At 49.5% G+C, this 19,779-nt stretch overlaps 1 protein-coding gene across 1 annotated transcript in view; it reads left to right on the top strand.

Moving 5' to 3' along the window:
* The window catches only part of SCARA5 (scavenger receptor class A member 5), a 121,448-nt gene that overhangs the window by 100,501 nt on the left and 1,168 nt on the right, over positions 1-19,779 (top strand). The window contains exon 8 of the mRNA XM_015145043.3: positions 12,774-12,971. Coding sequence (XP_015000529.1) covers positions 12,774-12,971 — 198 coding nt within the window. The remainder of the gene's footprint in view (positions 1-12,773; positions 12,972-19,779) is intronic.

The following is a 19,779-nucleotide window of genomic DNA, read 5'->3' as shown; positions in this document are numbered from 1 at the left end:
CAGCCTGCCTCTTCCCACCCTCCTGAGTTGTCTCCCCACAGGAATCACCATGACAGTGTTTGACGCTGTGCAAATTCCTAATTTCCCCAGGACCCACAGCGGCAAGCGGCTGATCAGTTCTCAGATGGGTGCGTGGGATTCGCAGGTGCCCTCCTCAAGCTTTTCCAGTCCCAAGGACCAGAGACTCATCTGGGTCACTTCAAGTAATGAGGATATGCAAGGAGATTTGGGATGACCAGGACCCATAGTTCAGGTGGGCCTTGTGGATCCTGGCCTGAGAAGGTCACTCGGAATCCAAGGCCGTTCTGGGGGCCACTGCCCTTTGGCTCAGCTTTTCACTGGGAGGCCTCTTCTCCAACACGGCTTATTGATTCCACCATCCCCGCCTCTCGGTCTCTCTGTGTCTGCTCGGCTCTCTCCGTATTCCCCAGTTTGGCCTCCTGGGAGAGGTGGCCCTGCTAATCTTCATCAGAGAGGCTTGGACAGAACTTCTGAGTCGGGCCAATGATTTATGGTCTTTCCCACGTGGAAGGCAATGCCCACAGGCCGTGAGCATGGCACACACCCGACCAGCCTGTCGAGAGCCACGCTCTAACCACATCTGATGTCTAAGACAGACAAAGCTGGACCCTAGTTACAGCGATAAGAACAGATTGTCATCAGTGATAACTATTGCAGCAGGGAAGAGTCCAGCGTGAACTGAATGCAACCTTGATGTGTACAGAGGTGACGGGTATTTTAAGGGAAAAGGAGGGATTAGGGAGAGGGAAGAGTGAGGACTCAGTAGAGTCAGGGAAGTGAAAATTTACAAAAAGCAGAAAGGAGCTAGTTCACGTAAAACCCATCTGAGTTTGATAGCTGGGGCTTATCACAGTGAGGCTTCTGCACTCCCACAGTGGCCGGAGGACAGGGGCCCCGTCTTCAGGTGTTGGCTGGAACATACAGGAAACTCTTGGTAGTCTTGCATTTTCTCAGGCAGGCACTTTAAGGGGGGCCAGATCATCCTAGGGGTGGAATCTTGAGCTGTTAGAAACTATATTAGTGGGCTGGGCGTGGTGGCTCACGCCTGTAATCCCAGCACTTTGGGAGGCTGAGGCGGGCAGATCATGAGGTCAAGAGATCGAGACCAACCTGGCCAACATGGTGAGACCCTGTCTCTACTAAAAATACAAAAAGTAGCCAGGCATGGTGGTGCGCACCCGTAGTCCCAGCTACTCAGGAGGCTGGGGCAGGAGAATCACTTGAACTCTGGACATGAACGTTGCAGTGAGCCGAGATTGTGCCACTGCGCTCCAGCCTGGATGACAGAGCAAGAGTCCTCCATCTAAAAAAAAAAAAAACAAAAACCTATAGTAGTGTCTGTTCACATGTATATAGACATGTCTCGTGTCTTTATAGAGGGGAGATTGAGGTTCAGGAGAGCCTGGCTACAGAGCCTTTGTCACTGATCCGCTCAACAACCCTGAGAGGCCCATGTGACAGTGAGGAAATGAGGAAGAGCGTGTCCTGATGCCTCTCAGACTTTCAAGAGCACTCGTAGCATGCCTGGACTGGCCCTGCCCATCCCGTCTCTACCCTGGGCTCCCCTCACCCACCATGCTGCCTGCTTCAGACCCACACCTGCTGGCACAGCCTGGAACTTCCTCGGGGCATTTCACATCCAAAGAAGAGACAGGGTGAAATACCTCTGCGTCCCCAAGGATAGATTGATACACGTTTAGAGATCAATTAGCAAGGCGGCGATCTAGAATGATCTACAGAAGGGCAGCACAAATCAATGCAATCCAGGGTCAGGCCCCAAGTCACCGTGTGCACAGCGAGCTGTGGCCTCTGTGCTGGGGCAGCACTTTTCCCACCCCTCCCACCCTGAGCAGGTGGGATCTGTGGGTGAGAACAGCACCCATTCTGAACACGGAAGCACCGGAGGTTAAGACTGGAACCAGGGAGGTACGGGGATCCGGAGGCATTCAGAAGGGGATTCCAATCGTGCTTGCTCATAAAGTCATGCACGCATCTACCCGTTGCCCTCCACGCCATCTATTCAGCACTCAGGGCCCTCAGCCAGCCACGTGTCATGTTAAGTGTTAAGGGGCCATGGACAAACAAGACATGGTCTCTATTTCCAAGGGAAAATAGTATATGTGCTTGTAACCTTCACAGATGGAGAGCGGTGTCACCTGGTTCTAGAAGTGCCAGCCTGCTCCACCCTGGGCCCTGCTGGTTTAACCTCAAACTGTCTTCTCTCGGTATTATGGTTTGTTACTGAAAGTAGTCAGCATCGGAAAGAGAAGTGGTCCCAAAAGAGAAGGATCTGGCATCTCAGTAATGGCTGGTGACTTCTCTCTCAACCTCAGTTTCCTCAATTCTAACTGAGGGTTTTGGCCTAGGGAGCCCCTGAGTTCTCTGCCAGCTTTGACATTCTGTGGCCTTTCTTATCTCTTTTAAACTGTGAGTTCATTTGAGTGAGTCCAGGGCAAAGACAACACTTATTTCTCCTTGCATCCTTAGCGCCTAGCAGAATCCTGGAATGTGCTGGTAATTCTGTACCTGTAACTGGATGGATAAATAAATGTGCAATTGAAAAAATAAACATAGACATTGATAAAATATGCATAAAGAATTAATACAGATAACGCATTTTTGGTGCCGCAAATCTGGGCACGGGAAGTAGAATCACCCTGGACTTCAGTGAATATTATCACTTTCCTCAAAAGCTAAGGTTGGTTTATCCTACCCTGCCTGCAATCGTTGGCATGTTCATTTTCAAATGCAAACTCAGCAATGACTGTGCTTCACAAAGGCAACCCTGCCTTCTTGGTTCTCCCATAAGACTCAGGAGAAACCAAGCTGTTTCTATGAATTCTAGTTAGAAGCATTGCAGTTCCAGGGTTAAAGTAATTGTTTTCTTCACATAACTGCTCCATCAAAAGGCATCTTGCATCAAAGTCGTGATGCAAATTGGTGGATCATGCCCAGGGATTTTCTGAAAAAACAATTCTGGGAAAGAAAGGAGGGTATAGACGGAGAATTGGCCTGAGGATTAAGTCTCAAGTTCAGGCCCCGGCTCTTCTGCTAGCTGTGGGATGACTTGGGTAAGGCACTTCACCTCTCTGGGCCTCTGCTCCCACGTGTGTCATGCGAAGAGTGTGGACGACGTCATCTTCAAATCTCTACCAGCTGGCAAATGCTATGCTTCACCATCATTTGTGATTATTGGAAAAGCCCAAAGATGGTGTCACAATTACCTAAAAATCGCCCCAAGCACTAAGTAATGGGACATCTGTTGCTGACAACTAAGCTAATGGAAGTTGTTCCTAGTGATATCCTGAGAAAATGCTAAGATTCCTTGTCCAGACCCATGCCTTGATCTTCTCCATGACCTGGCCTCATCTGTGCCTCAGCTGTACCCTCTTTACTGGGGAACAAGCTCAAGCTTTGAGAGATTTGGGGCCTGTAGCAGGAGCGTGGCTGAGGACCATGGGGTTGGTCCCAGGGGTGACCTGGGTGAAGGGCAGGCTCAGTACAACAGGCCAAGGAATGGGGAGGCAGGTGCTGTGGTCTGGGGCTGCAGTGAGGCAGAGAGCTCCAAGCCGAGGCTGGAACTGACACTCCAGAAAACTTGTGGGGTGAAACAATGAGCCCCTTGATCTGGGAGACAGCAAGGAGGCTACCCAGCCAGGAGCCAGTCTCCTGCCCTATGTTCCCTCAAACCACTTTCCTCCCCTACGGTTACACAGTGAAACCAGGCAGGGACGCTCTGGTCTGGGCTTTGAGGTGACAGCACTTTTCTCTTTCCGCTTCTCCGTATCAAAGGGGAGAACCTTGGTCACAGGGTGTTGATGGGGCTTGTAACCAAACCGAAGTGGGATCTTCTTGCCTGGAGTGGTAAAGCCAAACATCCGTACTGAAATTGTGCAGTGGGAGGAAGCATGGTGTTTATTTGCAGGGCACCAAGCAAAGAGAATCTGGTAGCTCACGCTTAAGACTCAACTTCCTGGATGGCTTACAAGCAAGGCTGTTTAAAGGCAGGGGTAAATTTCAGGAAAGCAGAAGTTACAGGCAAATTTGTAAATCAATACATGGATGTTATACATTGGTTTGGCCTAAAAAGGTGGGAAATCTGGAAGCAAGGGCTTACAGGTCATACATGGCTTCAAAGACTTTCTGATTTGCAATCGGTTAGGGAAGGGAAATTTTGTCTAAAATCTTGGGTTCAGCAGAAAGAAATGTTAAGGTCTGACCAGTGGACGTGACTTCCTCCAGGTCCTCAGAGATAGCTAGGTGCCTGGAATTTCCCTTTATTCTATGGCAGTGGAGAATAAAGAATAAAGAACATAGTCATTAGCTGGGCATGGCAGCACGCACCCTGTAGTCCCAGCTACTTGGGAGGCTGAGGCAGGGGAGGATGGCTTGAGCCTGGTGGACGGAGGTTGTAGTGAGCTGAGATCACACCACTGCACTCCAATCTGGGTGACAGAGCCAGACCTTGTCTCAAAAAAAAACAACAAGTCCGTCAATCAGAGTTCAGGCCTCAGTTTCTCCTCATTCGAGGTCCACATGCCAGCAAATCCATTTGGTTCTAGGTTTCTGAAAAACATCTAGCTGGGTTTCTGAAAAGCACCTCAGGGACATATGTTAAGATGTTCTCTGGTTTCTACAGAAAGCCAAACATCTGATGACTCTAACTTCTTTGACTATTATTTTAAGCTACTATTACTTTCTTTCTTATCAAGTTGCTCATTTACTTCTTGGGGCTAGCTAGGTGCCTAGAATTTCCCTTGAAGAAACTCAAGATGTTCTTTTATTTCCATGTTTGGGGGCCTGGCAGCTCCTAAGAGGGGTCCCTGCTCCATCTCAGGCTCACGGTCCCCAATTCTGGGGCAGCAGGGAAAAGAGGAACAGAGATGAGCCCTGTGGACATCTGGGTGTCTCTGCTATGGGGGCAGGGGTGGGCATTACAAGAAAAAGCTCTGCCAAAGCCTTGTGGGATGGGGATTGGAACAAGCTGTCAAGAACAGCCTCCCCTTGTTTTTAGTAAGGAACAGCTCTTGGTGTTTCCCTTAAGCTTGGGTTTCCCTGCCAAGTGATGCTATGTACCGGTGCCATTCCTGCACAGAGCTGGTGAGGACCAGCCTTGTAACCAGTACCATCCTCTCAACTTGCAAACTGCAAAGGCATGGACGGGCAGACCCCAGTCTGCAGGTTAGGGATTCAGAACAAGAGGAAAAGCATGATAGCCTCTTTCCCTCTTGCACCTAACGCCCTCACCTGAGGGGTGCAAATCAGATATCCACACAGGAGTGGTATGGGGCAGGGTTTTCTTCCGGGGTGCTGATCCTCATTGCACAGGAAGGATTTTCAAGGGCTCAATGCGGTGTGATGCCAAGGAGGAGGTGAAGGGGCCTTGTAGTCATTGAAGGGCAGTTACTAGGGGACGTGGCTGCAACCTCAAAAGCCTGGGGTTCCATTGCTCATCATCAGCTCTCTTGCCCTTTGCTCTCTACCTGGAGCATCTGCTCTTTCTTTGGAGCCTAGGAGTGTCTGAATTTCCCACAATCAAGAATCCCTGTCTCCCATTTTCCTCCACTGCCATGTGCGGAGAGAGGCTTCTCCCTGACTCCAGTAGCCCCGTTCCCCCTGCAGGGACCCTCTTGGGGGGCATCTGAGAAGGAAGCTCCCTGGACTGACAGGAAGAGTCTTGGGGAAGTCACGGACCAGGCTGAGGCTGTCTGTCAGTCACTGTGTCTGATTAAGTGGGGGCTGACACATTGTGGGGCAAGAGCATTTCCCAGTGGCGGTTGGTTGCTTGATGGGAAAGCTTTGACCTGGGGCAGAAACTGCCGGGAAAAAGCAGAGTTTAAACCCTCTGCCCACAGAAACCCAAACCTCTTAAATCATGACGTCCTTCTCAGGCTAGAGGGTAGTCGCTGCTGGAGGGCATTGGTGATTCCCCAAGTGTGTTGCTGGAGGTGACCTCATTGCTCAGCTCTGGGAAAGGCTCCTGGCTGCCTGCCGGCCTCCCCTATACCTCTTCAGGGACAAAGGAGGCCAGAGACACGAGTTTCTGAATTTAGACTCCAAGTTCCTGAATCAGGGCAGCCTACATCATAAGCAAGTCAAACCCCAGCCTGTGGTTTCCCAGAGAGGTGGTCACAGAGTTGAGATTTTGTGGGTGGGGAGAAAAGGATGCAAAATCCACAGCTTGGGGCCATGCTCTGTGAAGTGGAGCTAGAACAAAATGTGACCTCTGATTTGGGTGAGTCCAGGGGAGAAGGTGTGGCTTTCAGATTTGTGTTGACCCTGCAGGCAGCATCTGTCGACCCTGTGGGCAGGCGGCCCTCCACCATGGGGGGAAGCCCTGGGTCTGGGGGTCTGGGGACAGGTGGTGAGGAGCAGGCCTCCGTGCTTGATGAACTGACACTGGGGTCTGGGTGGAGTGGTGCCTTGTCCAGCCTCACCCAGGTGCTCTCTAGTTCTTTTTCTCCCTTGAGGGCACTTTTCAATTCCTGAGATCAATGTGGTCCCTACTGAGGAGACCATGAGGAGCCCTGCAGGCCATGACTTTGCTTGGTGCATGGTAAGCATAGGCCATGGGCCAGAGGCATCCTTGAAATCGATGCTGTGCATCCCATAATTATGGTTATCATATGTTTTCAATTTGTTGAAGATGTCTTGTTTCCAAATATTCTTCTATCACTTCTATATACATTGAGACCTCTTGGGAATTTCAGTATTTCAGCATCCAAATGACATTTTCCAGACTTCCCCTTGCAACCACCATGATCATTTGACAGCCATGTCCCCATTCTCTCACTTGAGATGTACAGTCATTGTAATAGCCTGAGCTCCAGGTCCAGAATCCAGAGCCATCTCAAGTAGAGAAGGCAGCAAGTGTGTGATTAGAAGGGTTGTGATGTAATAAAGAGGATGCTGAAGATTTGGGGCCCTGATGGTGGATTCTGCATTCAGGTTGCCACCAAAACCCTGGACTCTGGGGAGCCATGCCCTCCACACAGCACCTGCCCATCTGGGTCTGTATTAATGAGTATTAATGTATTAATCCATTCATGCACAGCTTCCCTTTGCACAGGCTGGGCATCTCAGTGCACTGGGCCCTGTACCAGGTCACGTGATCCTCAGAAGGCTCACAGTGTCCTAAGAAAGTAAATAGCAGTAGCAATTATGATACAAAGCTATAAGCATGCACCTAGCAGGGGCCCTGTTGGGTGTGGGGACCAGAAAAGGAGAAGAGGCATCTAAGCTGAGATCTAAAAGACAAGGAAAGCTTAGGCCAGAGTATAGAAAGGGGTTTTCCGAGGTGGGGGAGTCCATGTCCTTCCTCAGCTCATTCAGGTCTCCATTCAAGGCCTTCCTTCTCTACCTGTCCAAAATGGCACCTGCTCTCACTCCTCACTCTCCACCCTCTTCCTTGTTCACTTGTCCAAGATAGTACTTGCCCTCTCAGTCCCTCCCTTGTCCACCTGTCCAAGATGGTGGCTGCCCTCGCTCTCATTTCCTTCCTTGTCCATTCGGCCAAGATGGTGCCTGCCCTCTCTCTCATTCCCTACCTCCTCCACTCGGCCAAGATGGCACCTGCCGTCACTCTCCACTCCTTTGTTCATTTGCCCACAATAGTGCCTGCCTCACTCTGTACTTCCTTCCTGTGCTTCTGTTCCCATCTATGCTCTTATCACCGCTTGGCTATGATTATGGTTCTGTTTTTGTTGACTAGCTGTATTGCCAGACTCTCCCTAGAATGTCGGCTCCATGAGGGCAGGGACTCTGTTCATGGGCATATCCATAGCTGTCTAATAGACTCTTAGTCACTTACTTGGCTAAACAAGTAGGTGCACAAAGTGAGTTCAGGCTGGCCAGAACAGAGAGGCTAAGTCAGGGAGTCTCCAACCGTCTGCCTTGGCTGCCTAGTCACACCCAGCCTCTTCTTGTTTTTTTGACCCCACACATGACCTCTGCCTGGCCTGCTCTGGGACTCACAGCATCCTCCTGCCACTTCTTGCCCTACTTGCTGACTCCATGCTGTGGCTTCTGTTGTAGGCCCCCTGGTGCAGCCAGAGGTGAGGCAAGTCTGTGAGAAACCAGGGCTGACAGCCTGGCCTCAGCCAACCCAGGGCCAAGCCCCCACGCAGCAGCCAGGTCCCCCTTGGTGCTGCTGGCTGCAGGTTAGCCTGTCCTTACCGCTCCCAGGGAGTTTCTTGGTGTCAGACCCAGCCTCTGAATTCCAGCTCCTCTCCATGTTTTTCTTCTCCAGGATCTCTCTTCTCTCGCGCAGCCTCAGCCTGTTTGGGGACAGCCTGCATGAGTTTGTATTTGCAGTCTGTATGGAGAGAACGGTCACCTGGCCAGGGATGCAGGATCCACAGCAAATACATCCAATATCGAGAGGAGGCATCCCTGGTGCTCTCGCTGTAGTCTTTAGCATCCTTCCTGGGACTGGGGTCGCTTCCTGGTGGCTTCTTTGGTGCCTCTGCAGAATTTTCTAGGGTTTTCTTGGCCCAGGCATGTGGCCAGTTCTGAGTTCTCTCCTTTCTCATGGGGCACAGATGTGAATTCTGCCATCTCCTTCAGGACCTATGAAGGTCTTTGCCAAATCACAGTCATTAAAAGGACGCTCCTTCCAGCCCACTTGGCCAAATAAAAGATAAAGGAAAAACAAAAGTCCAAGAGTGCCGCGTTTATTGGTAGCAGGGCTTGAGTAGGTTTGTTATTTTCTCTGGTAGTTCACATAGGCATTTTCCTGCATTGTGTCACCCACTTGTCACTGGGTTCCAGTACAATGTCCACCCCCACCCACATGACACCAGTGGTTTCTGGCTTTAAAAAGAGATGACCTTGATTTCTTCTCTGACCTTGGATTACTGAGGGTTGGAGCTAGAAGGAACCTTGCTGATGGATCGTCTAATCCAAATGCCAGTCCACAGCCCACGAACCAATTATCTCTGAATTATTTGGGACACTTGGAAAAACATAGATCCCTCACTGTTGCCACCAAGATTCTCTTTCAGTAGGTCTGGATTGGCTGTGGAATCTAGTGTTCCTAATGATCTTGAAAAGACCCACTGACCGCTCCAGTATCTTATCAAGTGAGGACGCTCAGGTTAGGTGCCAGCAGGGGAAACAGCCCCCAAGACTAGTGGGGCAGGCAGGATGCTGAAAAGGATATGGGAAGACGCATCAGGAAACCCAAGCTGTGATCCCAGCTCTGGCACTGACCATGTGTATCGCCCTGAGACCATGACTTCCCAGCCAAACCCTGGCTTTGTGATGATCCAAAGGCTTCTTTCAGTTGCTCTGGTGTTCTTTGAGTCACCAACATTTCCCCTTGGAGAACAAATGCATTGTAATGCTCAGAAATGACTTTCTACTCCATTCTGCAAACTTTGATTTTTCATTTCCTCCAGCCAGGCTGTGTGCTAAGCACTGAGTTTAGAGATCAATGTGGCAGGGGCTCAGCCCTCAGAGAAGGGGGAAGAGACCGGCATTGCTGATGCTTCCATGGGCCAGGAGTGTGCCCAGAGCCCTTTAACTTTGTTGCGTTGTGTTTGCATGACAGTCCTGCAGTGTGGATGTTGTTCCCATGTCGCAAGTTGGGGAAATGCCCTTAGAGAGGTTGTGAGGCTAACTTAAAGTCATTCAGGTTGAAAGGGCCTACTATGTGCCAGGTGCTATTCTGAGCTCTTCACATCTATTGCCATGTTTCATTGATTCTGTGACACACATTTGCATATCTGTGAAATCAGGAAGCATCCGGCACTTGACATAATTTGCCACCTACACCAGAGTTTTTTCCTTCTTAGTGGCATATAAAACAGTGAGGTGCCCGTTACAACAGGTGGCATCTCAGATTTGATGAACCAATGTGTCTCACAGTTGCAGATAGTAAGTGGCAGAACCAAAATTCACAACTGGCTCTCTCTGGCTTAAAGCACTTTCACACTCACAACCTAGTGGGAAAGTGAACATGAACGACCAAATCAGGGCTAAGACATTTCCCGGGACACAGCAAGGCTACCTGCCCACAAAGCCTTAACCATCCTTGGCTTCCTATTTCTCCTACACCCTCCTCCCTGGCAGGCAAGGCTGCTGGTCACCGGGTCTCAAACAGTGGAGATAAATCTGGTAATCACACTCCTTGATATTTACCCAGATGAGCTGAAACTGACATACACATGAAAACCTGCACATGGATATTTACAGCAGCTTTATTCATCCAGGCAAAAACTTTGAAGCAACCAAGATGTTTTTCAGTAGGTAAATAGATGAGTAAACTATGGTGCACATAGAAAATGAAATATCATTCAGTTCTAAAAAGAAAGGAGCTATCAAGCCACGAAAAGACATGAAGGAACCTTCCATGAAGGTTCACTTACTTATCACTAAGTGAAAGATGCCAATCTGAAAACGCTGCATACTGTATGATTCCAACTATGACATTCTGGAAAAGGCAAAACTATGGAGACAGTAAAAAGATCAGTGGTTGCCAGAGGTAGGGAGGAGGGAGACATGAATAGTCCCACTGAATAGGTGGAGCACAGGAGACTTTTAGGGCAGTGAAAAGATTCCGTATGATATTGTAATGGCGAATACATGTTTTTATACATTTGTCCAAACCCATCACATGCACAGCACCACGAGTGAACCCAAATGTAAACTGTGGACTCTGGGTGATGATGATGCATCAGTGTAGGTTCATTGAGTGTAACAAATGCACCACTCTCGGGGGATGTTGATATTGGGGGAGGCTGTGTGTAGGGGGAGGGGTGGTGTATACAGGAATTTTCTGTACCTTTCAATCAATTTTTCTGTGAACCTAAAACTACTCTTTAAAAAAGCCTATTTTATTTTATTGTTTATTATTCCAACTTTTATTTTGAATTCAGGGGGTTCCTGTGCAGGTTTGTTACCTGGGTATATTGCGTGATCCTGAAGCTTGGAGTATAGATGATCCTGTCACCCAGGTAGTGAGCATAGTGCCCAGTAGTTAGTTTTTCAACCCTTACCCCTCTTCTACCCTCCCCCATCTTGAATTCCTGCCCCTACCCCTGTGTTTAGCTCCCACTTAAAAGTGAGAATATGAGGTATTGGTGTTCTGTTCCTGTGTTAATTCATTTAGGATAACAGCCTCCAGCTGCATCCATGTTGCTGCATAGGACATTATTTTGTTCTTTTTTATGGCTGCATAGTATTCTATGGTGTATATGTACCACATTTTCTTTATTCAATCCACTGCTGATGGGCATTTAGCTTGATTCCATGTCTTTGCTATTGTGAATAGTTCTGCAATGAACTTATGAGTGTATGTGTCTTTTTGGTAGAATGACTTATTTTCCTTCAGATGTATACCCAGTAATGGGATTGTTGTGTCAAATGATAGTTCTAAGTTCTTTGAGAAATCTCCAAATTGCTTTCCACAGTGGCTGAACTAATTTACATTCCTACCAACAGTATAAGCATTCCCTTTTCTCCACAGGCTCATCAGCATCTGTTGTTTTTTGACTTTTTAATAATAGCCATTCTGACTGGTATGAGACAGTATCTCATCGTCGTTTTGAGTTGCATTTCTCTGATGATTAGTGATGATGAGCATTTTTTCATGTTTGTTGGCTGCTTGTATATCTTCTTTTGAGAAATATCTGTTCATGTCTCCTGCCCACTTTTTTTTTTTTTTTTTTTCTGAGACAGGGTCTTCCTTTGTCATGCATGCTGGAGTGCAGTGGCACAAACCTGGCTCACTCAGCCTTAACCTCCCAGGCTTAAGTGATCCTCCCACCTCAGCCTCCCGAGGAGCTAGGACCACAGGCATGGGCCACTGTGCCTGGCTAATTTATTATTATTTTGTAGAGACAGGGTTTCCCCATGCTGCCCAGTCTGAGGCTGGTCTTGAAGCCCTAGCCTCAGGTGATCCTCCTGCCTTGGTCTCCGAACGCGCTGGGATTATAAGTATAAGCCACCAAGCCTGGCCCCTCCTTTGCCCATTTTCTGATGGGGTTATTTGTTTTTTGCTTGTTGAATTAAGTTCCTTATAGATTCCAGATATTAGACCTTTGTTGGATGCATAGTTTGCAAATAGTATTTTCTCCCATTCTGTAGGTTGTCTGTTCACTTTGTTGATAGTTTTTTGGGTTTTTTTTCCTCCTGTACAGAAGCTCTTTAGTTTAATTAGGTCCCACTTGTCCACTTGTCAATTTTGGTTTTTGTTGCACTTGCTTTTGAGGACTTAATCATAAATTCTTTTTCAAGGCCAATGTCCAGAATAATGTTTCCCAGGTTTTCTTCTAGGATCCTTACAGTTTGAGGTCTTAAATTTAAATCTTTAATCCATCTTGACTTACATAATTTTGTATAAGGTGAAAGGTAAGGGTCCAGTTTTATTCTTCTGCATACGGCTAGCCAACTATCCCAGCGCCATTTATTAAATAGGGAGTCCTTTCCCCACTGCTTATTTTTTCAACTTTGTCAAAGATCAGATGGCTGTAGGTGTGTAGCTTTATTTCTGGGCTATTTTGTTCCATTGGTCTGTGTGTCTGTTTTTGTATCAGCACCGTACTGTTAAAAAGCTATTTTTTTTTTTAGGTGGAGAGAAGGCTGGCAAAGGGCAGGCGAGGCACAGGGAGATTTGGGGGCTGAAGTCTTGATATAGCGGGGCCCCAGCCCTCTCTTCCTCCTACCCAGGGATATGAGGAGTCACAGAAGGCCCCTGGGGGCGGGTCCTGGTGTGTCCAGAGCTGGATAGTGACAGTCGGCTGCTCTGGCAGGTGGCGTGGAGGCCCCGATGATGATCCGTCTGGTGAACGGTTCAGGCCCGCACGAGGGCCGCGTGGAAGTGTACCACGACCGGCGCTGGGGCACCGTGTGTGACGACGGCTGGGACAAGAAGGACGGAGATGTGGTGTGCCGCATGCTCGGCTTCCGCGGCGTGGAGGAGGTGTACCGCACAGCTCGATTCGGGCAAGGTAAGGCGCTCTGAGGGTAAAGGACATGGGAGAGGGCCTGCACATCCTAGGACTGGGCCCCCCTCCAAAGCCGGAGTCCCTTCCACTGCAATTCTGCAAGGTCCCCAGCCTCTCCCCGAATGCTTGCTGCAATGAGAACTCACTGCTCTGCTCCAGGCAACCACCTCCGGTGGTCATCAGACAGTTCTGATGATTAGAACATTCTTCCTTTCCCTGAGTCTAAGTCCGGTCTCCTGGTGGTGTCCCATACCAGCCCTCCCCAGTCCTGTGTCCCAGGCACAGCTGCTGTGGTCTCTCTCCCCCTGGCTAGCTCCTCAGACCTTTATAACTTGTTCTCATGGCTCTGTTATGCTTTTATCATTAACACTGATATGATACTCACTCTGTGCCAGGCTATGTTCTCAACATGTAACAAATATTCACCCATTTCATCTTTACAGCACTATGAAGTATACAGGTATCATTGCTGTTTTTCTTTTTTCTTTCTTTTTTTGAGGAGGGGAACAGGATCTAGTTTGGAGTGCAATGGTGCAGTCATGGCTCACTGCAGCCTTGATCACCCGGGCTCAAGCGATCCTCCTACCTCAGCCTCCTGACTAGCTGGGACTACCAACCATCCCCAGCTAACTTTTTACTTTTAATAGAGATGAGGTCTCACTATGTTGCCCAGACTGGTCTCAAACTCTTGGGCTCAAGCAGTCCACCCACCTTCGCCTCCCAAAGTGCTGGGATTACAGGCATGAGCCACCGTGCGCAGCCATCCCAGTTTTTCAAATGAGGAAATAAAAACACAGAGAGGTTGAGTGACTTGCCCAAGGTCACACAGCTAGCAAATGTCAGATCCAGAATTTAGACTCAAGCAGGTATCTTAGGAGTCTGTATTTGAACCACTCTCTGAGTCTTTTCTTCTCCAGGTGAAAATCCCCAGTATTCATCTTGTCCCCATATGACAAGATTTGGAAAGCCTTCATCATTTTGGTTGCTTTCCTTTTGACATGCTTAAGCACATTGACCTTCCTACAGATGGCACAACAGACTCTGAGGAAGGGGCACAGACCCTCTTAGATGGCTGATTCGAACCCTGCATTCGTTTCCTGATGGAAAGAATCAGAGACTCTTGTGTTGACGCACAACTAAAACAATGGTCCCACGTGCACATACCTGGTACTCCCCACACTCATTCAGTAGTGAGCTGTCCCTCAACGGCGTGTCCTGGCCCTGTCGCTTCTGCACTCTGGGTCTTGGTGTCCTGTCTGTAACCAAAGGGCCTGCAGGCTCTGGGATGGGTCTCCCAGCCTGGGCCCCCTGGGATTTAAGATGCTGCTGCTCACCTGTGGAGAAGACCAGGTGGGTGTGGGGAGGGATTGGGGCTGATCCTCTCACACCCAGTTACCAGGCGCCCTGGTGACCCGCGGACGGCAGCCCGCTGACGGCAGGGCTCCCCACGCCACAGAGCGGAGCCCGGCGTACCTGCTGTCTTGCCTGAGGTCATCGCTGTCCAACCCGCTGTGCTAAATGGCTACAGGGACCCATGGCACAGGGTGAGGGGAGAAAGTGGCATGTCCCTTCCAGATGGGGACTCAGAGCCAGGTCATATCCAGACTGGAGGTGGAAGCTTGCATTCTTCCCGCCACCTTTCTCTTCATCCCCACCAGGGGTTGCTGCAGTTCTTTGTCCAAATCTCATCCCACAGATCTCATAGGTAATTGACTGAAAGTGACCCTTGGTGAAATCTGTCAAGCCAGCTGTCAGGGAGTGCAGTCTTAAGGGCCAGAATTTGCTGGGCGAGTTCAAAGGGGTCTGGTACCACGAAGGGCAGCCCACCAGGAAAGAATACTGTTCTCCCACCTAAGGCTGGGGGCTGGATTCCGGCTGGTTTTGGCTAAGGAAAACCACCGCTGTTGTTGGGTAGAATAGGAACAGTCCTCAAATTCCCATTTCGAACTCCAAAGAAGGCTTCTTCCTAATAAGTGACAGTAAAACCTTTTGAGGAAAAACATTGTAAATTATTTTCAAGGAGTCAGAATAGGTAGTTTGAAGATCACAGGTCATGTTAGCCTGACTCTGCCAGTTGGTGAAAAGGCAGTGGGTGGGCTTAGAGTGCCAGGCCAGCGATCCTGTAGACTTTGTGGCTTCTTTCACTCCCCTGATCTCTGTTCCTCCTGACACATGTGGGGAAGCTCTAAGCTTGCCACTTGATTCTTTAAACTGGTCGATGGGAAGCTGGACTTGGTTTCACGAATGCCCTATTTTTTGCACCATTATTTCCCTATCACGGTGCCCTAATGGGTCTCAGGTGCTATTCAAGACCTTGGCTGATTGCAAGGCCAGGTGTCACTAGTGGTATACAGGGGGCCGTAGGGGCCTGGGCAGGGGAGGGCTGGCATAACTGAGGCTTTCTGCCAGCACAGACTCCACCCATGTTCTCCTCCTCCTCTCTACAAGCAGTTTCCAGGCACCTGCCATGGACTAGGCTAGCTACAGGGCTGAGGGGCAGAGCTGACCAAGCCCAGCCCTGGCCACAGCACGAGTAGTGTAGAGGGGGATTCTAAACCAAGTGCCAAGGGTTCTAATGCTGTTGTAGCCATGGGACCGAGAGGAGGGAAGGCTGTCACTCCTGGCGGCAGGCAGAGCCACCCTGCCAGCATCCTACCCACTGGTGCCCCAACCCCACTCCCAGCTCGTCCGCTGTTGAGCCTGAAGGAGCCTCCCAGGTGTCTCTCACTCTGCCTCCTAGCCTTCTTCTCACGCCCCTCCTGTCAGTTTCCTCTCCCCAGCACCCCCAACGCCCCACCTCCACTGTCCTTGGGTTCTGCACACTCTCTCTGGAGGCTGCCTCCACACCTGGAGCTTCAGTCACCCCCAGCTCTTCCCTCTGTCATAGTGCTCAGTGGAGCTCCAGACCCGAGTGTCCAGTGACCTTCCTGACAGCTGCACAACCCCATGGGCTCCTCCAACAGCAGCTGTCACAATTGCACACATCTCCTTCCCACCAGATCCTGTGCATCACTCATCACCATCACCAGAGCCATCCTACCAGTCAGACCCCATCCCAGCCAGAACCATGGCCACCTCTTCCCTGTCACCACTCCCTCTCCCCGCATCAGGTTGGTCCCAAAGTCCTGCAGATCCCACCAGTATTCACCCCTCTGGAGTTCCTTGAACCTGTCCCCACCTCGTCATTCTTGCTGTCCTCCCCTTAGGAGATTAGCAGGTAGAGCAGTGGTTAGCGCCCCAGCCCTGGAATCAAACCACCCACGTCAGAATCCCGGATCTGCCACTTGTAGCTGGAGACCTTGACGAGATTCCGTACCCTCTCTAAGCTTCAGTTCTTCCACTGTTGAAGAATTACTATAAATGCTAAAGGAGTTCCTGCATGTCAAGCAGTTAGCACGCACAGGCTCCATTGTGCACACTTATCTACAGGTGTGGGGTGGAGATGGGGGCAGTAGAGGCTGTAATCCTCCAGGAGCCACTCCTCACGGCCACCACACCTGCAGGCTAGCTCCTGTGACCTTCCTTCTTGTGGATGCTGGGGATCTTTCTTTCTTTTTTTCTCTTTTTAAGAGATGAGGTCTCCCTCTGTCACCCATGGAGTGCACCCTCTGGAGTGCAGTGGTGCAGTCATAGCTTGCTGCAGCCTCGACCTCCCAGGCTCAAGCAATCCTCCTGCCTCAGCCTTCAGAGTAGCTGGGACCATGGGCGCATGCCACTACGCCAAGCTAATTATTTCATTTTATTATTTTGGAGAAATGGGGTCTCGCTATATTGCCCAGGCTGGTCTCAAACTGTTAGGGATCTTTCTAAAATGAGTGCCTGGTCACCTCACTCCCTGCCTGGGTCCTCAAAGGATTTTTATCGCTCTCAGAATCAAGCTGGGTTTCCCTAGCTCAGCACCCAAGGATCTTCATCCGCCTCCTGCCCAACCCATACCTCTCCACACTGGCTCCTTCCATGCTCCCTCACCCCCAAGATGGGAGTAACCCTCCTCTATGCTCCCATCACATTTTTCTCTATCCCAGCACTTCTTATACTCTCCTGATCCCTGCGATATATGGAAACATCTTGAGGGCTTCACCTTTATAGTTCCAAATCCCAAAACTACCTGGGGCATAAAAGGAGCTGGATAAATGTGGAAGGGAAGAAAGGAAGGAGGGAGAGAAGGTAGGAAGAAAGGGAGGGAGGAGTGAAGGAAGGAAGGGAGGCAGGGAGGAACAGAGGGAGGGAAGAAGGAAGAATGAAGGGAGCCAGGAAGGAAGAATAGAAGGAAGGAAGGAATTCCAGTGCCTGCCAAACCTGAGTCCTCCGTGTCTCCAAGCTCTGACAGTTCTCCCAGGGGTCTGGCACCATAAAATTTCTCCTGGACAGGGCATAGTAATCAGATTTTCTGTTTGCATGGGGGAAGCCAAGGAAAGACCCAAATGGGAGGGCCTTGAAGATGTTCTAAATTTTAAATTGGTCCAGGAGGTGTTGGAGTGATGCAAATGGAGAGGTGGAAGGGTGATGACTGGAGGGAGGCCTGGGAGGCCGCGGAAGGGAGTGTGACCTAGCGCAGCTGGGAGCATCTCCCAGGGAGACAGACAGATGGAAAAGGAGGTAAGAATGGGTGCACATCAGATAGATTTGTAGGTGGGAACAGGCAGACAAAATTAGGAGTGTTCACTTCTAATTATAGCATTATTACCTCCTCTTGTCCTTTTATCTAAGATAAGATTCAAATATTGGGAAATAGCTTTAGTGCAAGGATCAGCCAACATTTTCCATAAAGTGCTGGATAGCAAATATTTTAAGCTTTGTGGGCCAGGTGGTCTCTGTCACAGCTACTCAGTTCTGCAGTTGGAGTGGGAAAACAACCTTAGCCAATATGCAATCAAATGGGTGGGGCTGTGTTCCAATACAACTTTATTTATAAAAGCAGGCATTGGCCAGACCTGGCTCATGGTTTGCAGTCCTCTGGCTGAGTGTTACGGGCTGTGCACTGTGGCTGTATGAGGAGAAAAGACTGCACTGGCCGAACATAAGAGGCCAGATCAGGGCCTCTTCCCCTCAATAGTTACATACTTAGAGATGTCACTCAATCTTTCTGGGGCCTCAGTTTCCCTCTCTTAAATACCTGTTAAATAGCCCTCCTGCCTTCTATGTGTGAGGTACAGATGGAAGCCTGTAGGATTCAGTGTAACTTTTTCCTACTATGAATAAATGAACACATAGAAGCTCGAACGTTAGCTCCATAAGGCAGAAATCCTTTGCGTCTGTTGTTTTGTCTTTCTTTCTGTTCATCAGAATGGTACTGAGCACACAGAGGACTCAATAATTTGGTTTTTTGTTTGTTTGTTTGTTTTGTCTTTGAAACTGAGTCTTGCTCTGTCACCCAAGCTGGAGTACAGTGGCATGATCTCGGCTCGCTGTAACCTCCGCCTCACAGGTTCAAGTGATTCTCCTGCCTCAGCCTCCTGCGTAACGGAGATTGCAGGCACGTGCCACCACGCCCACCCAATTTTTGTGTTTTTAGTAGAGACGGGGTTTTGTCATGTTGACCAGGCTGGTCTTGAACTCCTGATCTCAACAATCTGTCCTCCTCAGCCTCCCAAAGTGCTGGGATTACAGGCGTGAGCCACGGCACCTGGCCAAGAGTCTGCTTTTCTGTGTGTGTGTGTGTGTGTGTGTGTGTGTGTGTGTGTGTGTGTGCGCGCGCGCGCGCAACAAGGCTGTTTATTTCACCTGGGTGCAGGCAGGCTAAGTCCAAAAAGAGAGTCAGCACAGGGAGATGGGGTGGGGCCGTTTTATAGGATTTGGGTAGGTAGTGGAAAATTACAGTCAAAGGGGGTTGTTCTCTGGCGGGCAGCGGCAGGGGTCACAAGGTGCTCAGTGGGGGAGCTTGTGAGCCAGGAGAAGGAATTTCACAAGGTAATATCATCAGTTAAGGCAGGAACGGACCATTTTCACTTCTTTTGTGATTCTTCAGTTACTTCAGGTCATCTGGATGTATATGTACAGGTCACAGGGGATATGATGGCTTAGCTCGGGCTCAGAGGCTTGACATTCCTGTCTTCTTACATTAATAAGAAAAATAACATAAAATAGTGTTGAAGTGTTGGGGCAGCAAAAATTTTGGGAGATGGTATGGAAAGATAATGGGCGATGTTTCTCAGGGCTGCTTCGAGCGGGGTTAGGGGCAGTGTGGGAACCTAGAGTTGGGAGAGATTAAGCTGAGGGAAGATTTTGTGTGTCTGCTTTTCTAACAAGCTCTCTGGTGATGTTGACAGCACTGGTCCTCAGACTGCACCTTGAGTAATCAGCTATCAGTTCTAAAGCTCAAGCAATGATTGGTAGCCAGAGCCGACGGGAGTTCTAGCCTCTGCCTGGTGGTGCGAGGAGCAGAGAGGGTTTGCTGGCAAATTCCTCTGGGAATGATCCCCCGCAGTGTTGATGTCACTGCAGATACGCACTGCTCCTCCCTCGATGACCCTGTTCCCATTGTATGGGTCCTCCCATGACTGGACGTGAGCCAGAACCCCTGGTGAAACACCAGCTAGAGTTTCAAGATCCTATATATGCATTTGGGCTGGGTCACCTTGGAACTGTTCTTTATTTGTTAGTCTTTATTTGCTTTGGGTGTGACTAATCCCACAGAGCCCTGGAGCTTGCAGCCTTTTCCTGGGTAATTTGCAAACCGATGTGTCTTCCAGGAGACGTTTAATCTGAAAATCATTCTCTGCCTCAAAGGGCTTATTGTGTAAGAGCCACAGCTATCCAGGCCAGGAAGAGGCTCTGGAGAAGAGACAACATCCAAGGAGGTGGTGGAAGG

Source organism: Macaca mulatta, chromosome 8 (genome assembly GCF_049350105.2).
Source record: "Macaca mulatta isolate MMU2019108-1 chromosome 8, T2T-MMU8v2.0, whole genome shotgun sequence".
In the NCBI taxonomy this organism is placed as follows: Eukaryota; Metazoa; Chordata; class Mammalia; order Primates; family Cercopithecidae; genus Macaca; species Macaca mulatta.
This window is presented reverse-complemented; position numbering and strand designations above follow the sequence as displayed.